Source organism: Fusarium musae, chromosome 8 (assembly GCF_019915245.1).
Source record: "Fusarium musae strain F31 chromosome 8, whole genome shotgun sequence".
NCBI classification, from domain to species: Eukaryota; Fungi; Ascomycota; class Sordariomycetes; order Hypocreales; family Nectriaceae; genus Fusarium; species Fusarium musae.
In genome coordinates this window covers 1,895,955-1,905,618 of record NC_058394.1, presented here as the reverse complement: position 1 = coordinate 1,905,618, position 9,664 = coordinate 1,895,955, and the positions used below count along the sequence as shown (strand labels likewise).

The 9,664-nt window shown below is 47.2% G+C and overlaps 3 protein-coding genes across 3 annotated transcripts; all 3 read left to right on the top strand.

Moving 5' to 3' along the window:
- Nucleotides 1–1,204: 1,204 nt before the first annotated feature.
- Nucleotides 1,205–3,454, top strand: J7337_010857 (uncharacterized protein; the record flags this gene model as incomplete). Its single annotated transcript, XM_044828427.1, has 6 exons — nt 1,205–2,035; nt 2,086–2,470; nt 2,523–2,675; nt 2,722–2,787; nt 2,840–3,037; nt 3,090–3,454. 6 exons carry the CDS (start codon nt 1,205–1,207, stop codon nt 3,452–3,454), a joined length of 1,998 nt encoding a protein of 665 aa, XP_044676981.1.
- Nucleotides 3,455–4,581: 1,127 nt separating this feature from the next.
- Nucleotides 4,582–5,746, top strand: J7337_010856 (uncharacterized protein; the record flags this gene model as incomplete). The annotated part of the gene is made up of 4 exons (XM_044828426.1): nt 4,582–5,046; nt 5,102–5,368; nt 5,416–5,554; nt 5,607–5,746. The coding sequence occupies 4 exons, from the start codon at nt 4,582–4,584 to the stop codon at nt 5,744–5,746; spliced, it is 1,011 nt and encodes a 336-aa protein (XP_044676980.1).
- Nucleotides 5,747–8,409: 2,663 nt separating this feature from the next.
- Nucleotides 8,410–9,201, top strand: J7337_010855 (uncharacterized protein; the record flags this gene model as incomplete). Its single annotated transcript, XM_044828425.1, has 2 exons — nt 8,410–9,053; nt 9,186–9,201. The coding sequence occupies 2 exons, from the start codon at nt 8,410–8,412 to the stop codon at nt 9,199–9,201; spliced, it is 660 nt and encodes a 219-aa protein (XP_044676979.1).
- Nucleotides 9,202–9,664: the final 463 nt, after the last annotated feature.

Genomic DNA, 9,664 nt, shown 5'->3' with positions numbered 1-9,664 from the left:
GTCGGACAGTCCCATTGCCAAGCCTAGGGCCATAACGGTGACCATATTGATGAATAAAGTGGCGGCAAATATTATCATCGTTCATAACAACGCGCCTAACGCCAAGTTCCATGCTGCAAGGACGCCTTCGCCTATAGCAAGAAGACAGCTGGGCGCACCATACCCGTTGGCAGGAACCGAATCGTCTAAAGCCATAGTAGGGAAGAGGTAGGGTAAGGGTTGTTTCCTTAACAGACTATGTGTCTATGTCCCGTAAGCTTTCAGAAAGCCGAGTTTTATAGGAGCAAGAGCTGATTGTGAATGATGGCGTCTGTCTAGGACGGTAATGGTTATTATGAATGGGGAGAAGAAATGCAAGAGGAAATGATCAGACACGTGGGCTATTTATACGTAGGTAGTCATGTAGAGCGTAAATCTTAGGTACTTGTATCTGCAAGGTGATTCTCATACTCCCTGAAAGTTTAAGAAAGACAAGGTTTTGTATCTGATACACTGACTGACCTGATCTGTTTCGCTAAGGTATTAACAAGGTTTACATAAACGAAATTTGAGATGTGAGATATAAAGTCATATAGAGTTGAAAGAAGGCTCACATTTCGCAAACTTCGTCTAAACCGCTAATATCGCCACACTGTTCCTAGGTTAAATCTCTCATGCTACAAGCAGCAAAAGCAGGGCAAATATGATAAGCCGAACCGTGAATAGAGTTTGTAGAATAACACCTAGAGTTTACCATATCTAAGAGGGGAGATTCCTGCAGGCGTAGCCCCTCATCAAAATAGACGCATGTCCAGAAACCTTTGGGCAATTATATGACCAACCGGTCAAAGCTCGATCAGTGAAAAGTTGAAGAGGACGATCTGAAGTCATCGTGCCAAGGGAATAAACTTACGGACTCCGCCCAGCCCAACTTAAGGCGAGATTCATGAACCAACAAAGCGCGCAAACGGAATACAATAGGCTGATCCACAAAAACAACAAGCACGGGGGGGCTTGTTTTACTTTGCAAGCGAAGGATTGCCTCAATTTAAAAAAAACTTACAGGCAACCTAAAAACACTTCCGGTGACTCAACCGGCAGCAAACCTTACTCCTTCTCGGCTACAAAAGAAAGGGTCTCAAGTCGGCCTCTGGACTGATTCTTGACTAGCACTCCAGCTTTCCATCCTCACCACAATACCCGAAGCTATCAACCTTCACTCAAAATGTCTCCTGACACCAAGCTCTACAAGCATCGCTGCGTCTATGCCTCGTGTCCCGAGAGGTGGTCAAGGTTCCCGACCAACGAGGAAGAGCACGATCACATAGAGCAGAGCGCCTTGGAAGATCCGATTGTTCATCGACACATCTTTGACGACCATAAATGGCAGACCGAATCGTTTACCATCCAGAGCTCCCCCATGCGGGCAGCTATCTCGACCGTCCTCGACAAATATCAGGATCTTGACCTCGACGTTGAGAAATGGACTTTCAAGCCCCCATTCATGCCTCTCGTCCACCGCTGGGATCGTCTGCTCTCTTTGTGCGAGGCCACGGATGAGGAGCACGAAACAGAGGCTGTAGCCCAACTCCTGGAATTTCTCACCCCGATCTTAGCCCCCAAAGTCGATGCGCTCGTGAAGACTCGCAAGACTGGAAATGTCATGTTCGACGACCTGTGGCAGATCTTTCCTCCACATGAGTTTGTCATCACCAAGTTCTACGGTGTCGAAGCTGTATGCCGTGTCACCAAATACAAACTCGTGAAGCAACCTCCTCCAATGCCATCATACTGGGAGATTCATATGGAGTATCTTGACTGGAATGGCAATCGTTGCGGCTACGCCAACACCGTGATTATCATCCCGGAATTCGCTGCCTATCGACGCGTTACTTCACTACCTGCGTACCCCTTGTCCTTTCATAACTCGCCCTCCAGGATTCACGAGCAGATGATCGAACGAGGCCGAAAGTTTGAAGCGTTACGTGGTTACCACTTCCAAACCTGTTCTGGATCAAAGATCCTATTGCCTCCTGGAAAGTCAGAGGAGCGACCGGTAAGGCTATCAACGGAGACCGCCTTGACTTTAGCTGACGAGTAGCGCAGGTGTCTGGTCGAGTCATTGTTGACGCTCACGCTTACTACATGACCAATGATATCGTGAAGCCCGATCTCGCACCCCTCGTTGACGAAGACCAGGTCGGCCAGAAGAAGAGGTCGGACGAAACTAAAAAGTCGAACAAAAAGAAACCCAAAGCTCACGAATGTGATTGGGGATGTGAAGGAGAATGTGACAGTGACGAGGATGATGATAGCGATGACTCGGATACCCCCCAGGAAGATACGCCTGTGGAGGGTAATGCAGAAATGACAGTGAAAGCGCCAAATGATACGACAAGACGCTCTGAGAATCTCGAGCCCCTCACCGATGACATGTGTCTTGTTGCGACACCGTGGCTAAAAGGCTTTGACCTGAAGACCAAGGATTGGGGTAAGTTCAGCTGCTTCTGAATTCATGCGTAGTAGCTAACAGCTACTAATAGCCCAGTTCTATGTCGATGACCTAACCACGGTGGTATGGAATGATGCCGCATTCAACCACCTCGTGCTTCCAGGCACAGAGAAGCAGCTTGCTTGGGAGTTTGTGGAGAACAAGACCCTCGCGAATAGCTTCGACGACTTTATCCAAGACAAAGGTAAGTAACCTGTCTCAGCAGGCTTGAGTATATCTGACATCTGTAGGGCGTGGTATCATCATTCTGATGTTTGGCCCACCTGGTGTAGGAAAGACCTATACTGCAGAAGCAGGTATGTTGAATCTGCCAGCGGGGGGAGTTAGATTGGCTGACACATTATGCAGTTGCTGAGAAGGCACGTGTGCCACTGTACTCCATGAGCGCTGGTGATCTGGGCACGGTACCAAAGGAGGTCGAGCTTGCGCTGGACCGAGCACTCACTCTCTGTGGTCTCTGGAACGCCATGCTCCTCCTCGATGAGGCCGATGTATTCCTCGGTGCTCGCACCGATAGCGATCTAGCCAGGAATGAGCTTGTAGCTGGTAAGCACCAGGCCTTCTTTCTCTCTCTGCACGCGCATACTAACAAACACAGTGTTCCTCACCAAGCTCGAGTACTACACAGGAGTCTGTTTCCTCACGACCAATAGAACAGCCAGTATCGACACCGCCTTCCAGTCCCGCGTGGATCTCTTCCTTCCATACAAGGACTTGACTTTCGAAGCTCGCAAGAAGGTCTGGCAGAACTTCATTAATCGCGCTGGGGGTACTCAGGTTGAGATCCCAGATGAGGATATGAACAAGCTGGCTGAGATGAAGCTGAATGGCCGTGAGATCAAGAACTTGATCAAGAGCGCGCATCTTCTTGAGCTCAAGAATCGTGGTGCCATTCAGGTAGACCGGCTCATGATGCTGGCTCGGAATCGGGTCGCTGCTCTTGGTGAGTTGAAGAAAAACTGAATGGGCGATATCCAGGCCGGTGAAAGGTAGAGGGCATTCTCCTCGTGGCGATGGTGGACGGTGACAATAATGGCAGTGCTTTGATCCACGAAGTCCAGAGCACCAAGGATATCCATAGTTAGATAGCCTTGATACACTACAGATACCAAAGGGTTGGAGCCAAAAGCCACAAAGATACCAAGTTGTGATTTCTGGTCTCGTGAACCCCCAATGCCCAGGAATGTTATTCATCACTCATACAGACTCGCAAACCATTGTTGGGGTCTATTTCTCTTGGCGACGATAATTGTTACTCAAAAGTGATGGCATCTATTCGTTAGCATCAGACTCAGCCTTAAGGAATTTCATTCCCACATCTTTATACTAAACCGCTTTGATCTTCGTCAGTGAGACGTGATTGATGGCATTATTGTGGCCGAAGGTCGCTAGCCGAGGTGATCAGGGACTAGGACGCGTTGGTACCTCGAGTGTTGACATATGCAATGGAACCATCTCCGGTTGACCGTCCGTGACCCCCAACCCCCAATTCGTTGCCTTGAATTAGACTAGTTAAAACTTTAGATGCGGAAATGTAAACGGTCATTTGCCTCGGTCTTGGGCTCTCAATCCACTGAAATAAGCATAAGGAATGGAACAAGACTGACCAAGTGAACATTGCAACATCACGTATAGCGTATCGAGTTAATTGGTGACATTCCTCTTCTCAACCTCAGGAGATTTCCTTTATACATAAGATAAATCGATCCCGCAATTTAAGCATAGCATTCCCATAAGGGTTTGCCGTTCGCTAGCACTGCTACCTACCCCAATAAGGTCCGAGCCGATCATTGTTTATCTTTAACCGTAATTTGACGGCAAAACCTATTCCACCACTTACAAACTGCCGATGATTTGCGCTGTTCGTCGAACAGTCCTTCTCGTCTGGTAATTGGTGCTAATTGTCTAGCCCGACAGGGGTTCCCCGCAAACACCCCGGAATTAACCAGTACCTTAATCCTAACCGAGCTCGGGGTTCTTGGATGTAAAGAGAAAAAAGCGCAGATGATCCTGAATACATATACCGTGCCAAAGGCCATGTTTGTGCCATTGATATCTCAGTTCCTTCTCGTTCTTGTTCAACTGCCAAGATGAAGCTGTCCTCGGTTCTCTGCGGTGTCTTTGCGACTCTCACTGTTGCTTTTCCCAAGGAATACCTCAGTCTCGCGACTTGGGGTGTCGAGGGTTACGCGAAGGATAATCCCATTGGAATTACCACTGGTGGCAAGGGTGGAAAGACTGTTACTGTCACCACTGCTGAGGAGCTTGTCGCTGCTGTCAAGGGTACCGAGCCCAAGATCGTGAAGCTCAAGGGCAAGGTTACTCTTCCTTCTCGTCTCAAGGTCGGATCCAACACTTCTCTTATTGGTGTTGGATTGACAGCTCACATCACTGGTGCTGGTGTCGATGTTTACCATGGAGACAATGTCATTCTGCAGAACTTGAAGATCACCCATATTTTGGATAATGATTGCATCACTATCCGAAACAGCACTCGCGTCTGGGTTGATCATAACGAGTTTGCTTCTGATATCAACCAAGGTCCTGATCACTACGTAAGTCTGGTGCAGCCCACAAAACAGCAAATCGGCCAATTGACCTTTTCTCTAGGACGGGCAAGTCGATATCATCCGCGCCTCAGACTGGATCACCGTCTCGTGGAACTACTTCCACGACCACTGGAAGTCTTCCCTCGTTGGCAACGACGCTACCTTCCGCGATCTCGACTTCGGCCACCTCCACGTCACATACCATCACAACTACTGGCGCAACATGGGAACCCGTGGTCCTGCTGGTCGCTTTGGTCACCAACATGTGTACAACAACCTCTACGAGGACTTCCTTTACCAGGCTATCCACAGTCGATCCGATAACCAGGTATGTCAGGCGCAAAGTAATCTCGAAACTTTGACTAATGGAAACAGGTTCTCGTCGAAGGCAACGTCTTCCGAGGCAACACCAGCGAGGCTCTGAGCACCTACGGTCTCGTCATCCCTATGGACTCTCCAAACACTTGCACTTGCGGTGACGAGGAGCTTGATGGCTATGCCAACCTTGGAGCCAGTATGTACAACTTTTCTGTCATTCAAGGATCTCACGACTGACTATCAAACAGAGAACGATTGGGGCAAGGCTGGAGTTAACATTACACAGAAGGGTAACTTCTACAAGGCTGATTACAAGTACAAGTTGACTCCCCTCAAGCTTGTTCCCACCGTGGCCAAGCTTGGTGCGGGTGTTGGCAGGATCTGGTAAAAGGTAACTTTAGACTCTTGTCATTTACCAATCAATATGATGCATGCTGCATTTTAGGAGCCTGACAAGATCCGTTCGGGCCGTCGATGGAGTCTTAATCTTATAATAATGGGACTCTCGTACCATGTTGTTGGTTCTGTAAAGCTGCCTAGTCTTGGCATCCTAACTTAGGCCCTGATCGGCAAGCCCGGGTTGGTATGTTGTGGCCGGTTTTTGGGTACATTGATCCTTCGAGGTACCCAAATTTGTGCCGTTTTGCAGCCAGAATACCAACCTATTAAAACCTACAAATTGGAAGAGTTTCTTGGCAACCTTGCCTATTTGGGTAGCTTAAGCGGCCCCTACTAGCTCGATATACTAAGGAAAATGGCCAGCTAAGCCTAATTAGGTTAGTATCCTGATTTTCAGCTAAACGGAGCCTAATTAGGTAAAACGGTCAGAATTATGCTACTTTATGTAAGATAACGGTTAGAAATCAACATACAACATGCTATCCCGGGCTTGCCGATCATGGCCTAAATGGGTTACTGAAGAAGGTCGAAAGTGTTTAGCTTACCCACTTCTGTTGGTTGTGCATCATCGCTTCAATCTGCCACTTACTCTGTAATTTTGTCTTAAAACAGCCCGAGACCGATGTTGAAACACAGTGTAAAAATAATTAGCCCAACACCGCCAACATGCGACTTGCTAGAATAAGGAGAAGCCTTCAACCACCATCTCAGGCACTATTAACATGCTTTTTCTCATTCATTATTTACACGCCAATTTTGATATGGCTCGCATATTGTTTAAACATCACCAGCTACTTTCAATTCCACAGAATATTTACCGAGAAAGGCGATACCCAACCCCCGCCGCCACCCGTCGCTTGTCTTTCTCGTGTACATATATCAAAAGCCAACGACACTTGCGACTCATTGGCTCTCGAGTACAGCGTCTCTTCTGCAGAAATCTTCATCAATAACCCTGATATCCTCGATTGCTATGATATGGTTGAAGACGTGCCAATCTGTCTACCATTTCAATGCAATACTTATCAAGTTAAAGAGAACGACACCTGTACCTCTGTGTCTAAATCCTTGGGAATCACCATCAAAGATTTCATTTCTCTCAATCCATGGATTCGAAACGATTGCGGTTATTTTCCGTCGGGGACAATAACTCTTGGTAAATTCCTTTGCACTACGCCATCTGACGGCCATTATAACCGAACTATCAGCAAGTCTGACCCAGCAGACTCCAATTATGCTGATGAGATTGTTTCACGACCCAAGAACGCCGATCTGGCTGCTAATCCAGAATGCGGGCGTTGGCATACAGTCGAGGACGGAGATGACTGTCGTTCGGTCCTGGGCCGGCATGACATGAGTCTATCTCTATTTACAGCTGCCAACCCATCGATATCGCCAATTAACTGTACCACGAGTCTCATCCTAGGACAAGCCTACTGTGTCGGTCCAACCAAAAACTCTCTACCAGAATCATATCCCCCTCCTGCATATTGGCGCCAAGGATGTTATTTCAGTGCGAACGAAGATTTTTATGGTCCCACCCGTGCTTTGACAGGTCCTAAGTTGAGCCATATCAAGCCCTTGTCTATTTCTTCTTGTCAAGCCTACTGTCTCTCACTCTCCTTGCCTGTTTTCGGTCTACGGAATGGCGACACCTGTATTTGCGATGATCGTTTGCGAATGGATAGCAGGCCTAATAAGATTTGGGGGTGCGGATCTCTCTGTGGCTACGGAAATGAAGCTTGTAGTCCGGAACAACACCCTATCGAAGACTTTAGTTCTCAAGAGCTTTTGGCTGTTGAGTACGTCAATATCGGATGTTTCGAGAGTAAGAAGGAATACGTGCTACTGGGGAAGGACTATATATATTGGAGAGACGGCACTCTAGAAGAGTGCGCATCCTTCTGTCGTGAAGCTGACTACTTTGCTCTCCAGACTAAGCATTATAGTCCAGTCGAGCAACACAACTACTGCATTTGTGGTAATCAATTGAACCCAAGCATTAAGAAGCTGAGGAAGGAGAGGGAATCTGCCGATGAGAAGGGGGATATCTGCAGGGGAAAAGGCGGGACAAATATCTATACTACAAACTCTAAGTATATAGACTCTCCATAAGTATGGCTCCTTTGGAAGGATAGGCTATGCTCGGACGACGCGACATACCCGTCAGGTAGCACAGCAATAATTATATTACTGATAAATACAACGCATACAAATTTGGCTAACCACGGAGGGTTTATGTTCCACCGTCCCTCAAATATTATTGAGGCCTCCCATTAAACTCTATTTCAGCGGCTAGCTGCACGGAACAGAGTACAAATGTCAAAGCAAACAGAATCGTGGTTCTTTTCTACCCAATCGTCAAGCTGATTGTGAACTTTCAGCTCCCGCAGTCAACAGGGCCTAAACCATTTTTGTCATTCTTGTATGCAGGAAAGGTGAGATTTTCCTGTTTTCTTGCCTATTTCAGCTCTCCACCGACGAAATCAGTACACAGCGGATGTTTGTTTTAAGTGGCTGACTTGGATTAGTAAGTTGCACTGCAGAACTGATAAACAATCTAATGCCATGTCATACTTTCGAGCAGCCAGATTCCCTCCTCAAATTCTCTATCTTATTTGCATGCCCGTTTAAGCAGCAGCAATTCCAGCCATGATTATAAACATCTTCAGATTCCTTATTGGAATTCTTGGTACTATTGGCATTTGCCTCGTCATCAACAAAATTCTGAACCGAATCGTGCTTTACAAATCATCCACCACGCAATCATGGGACTGGGGCAAGGAAATCGTGCTCATCACTGGTGGTAGTGGCGGCATCGGCTCTGAAATGGTCGATAAATTCTCCCGCAGAAGCGTCAAAGTTGTATCCTTTGACATACACCCACCAAAACGTGCACTCTGTACAAATGCCTATTTCTACAAAGTGGACGTCACTTCGCCACATAGCATACATGAAGCCATGGAACAAGTCCGTCGGGACATTGGAGATCCAACGGTCCTGATCAATAATGCTGGCATCGCCTTAGGCAAAGACATTCTTGCTTGCACTGCAGACCAGATCAAGCAGATGGTCCAGGTCAATCTGCTGGCGCACTTTTGGCTTGTGCAAGAACTGCTCCCATCCATGGTCAAGCAGAAGCACGGTCATGTCGTTACAATTGCTAGTGTGGCTAGCTTCATTACTATCGCAAGCAATATCGACTATAGCTGTACGAAGGCTGCGTTAGTAGCCTTCCATGAAGGCCTGACGCAAGATCTGAAGCATAGATATAACGCAAAAGATGTACTGACAAGGTGAGTGTAATTTCCTTCTCCTGGGCATTAAGTCATCTAATATTTTCTCGTAGCATTGTTTTCCCTTACTGGGTTCGCACGCCACTGATACAGAATCTTGCTACACATTCGACTTTCCACGATCCACTTCAGGAGCCGAACGACGTAGCTGAAACGATTGTAGATCATGTCTTGAATGGCCGCCGCGGAGGCCTCTTTTTGCCAGGCTATGGAGGTCTTTTATCTGGGATTCGCGGATTTCCTGCTTGGATGCAGGAGATGATTCGGGACAGTAAGGCCGGCGTCTTACGGGAAACTAGCTTTTGAGACTTGATATGGGAGTTCACGGATAACTTCTCCGTTCATGACGGTTTAACTTCTGAGCTACGTTATGGAACTAGGTACAGGCATCTGCCTTTGGCGACGCTGACTTGATATATGGTAGTAAATAAGGCCGGTTGAAAAAGCAACTTGTCATACATCGATTGGCAGTAGAAACTTGATTCGATTCTTCATGATATAACCTGTATTCATATTTAGCTCTGTATTGCTACGCTTACGGAATATCTGATAGCAGCCAAAGTAGTAGCGGTTAGTGCCAACGGTATCTAGCCTACTTTGTCTACCCTTAC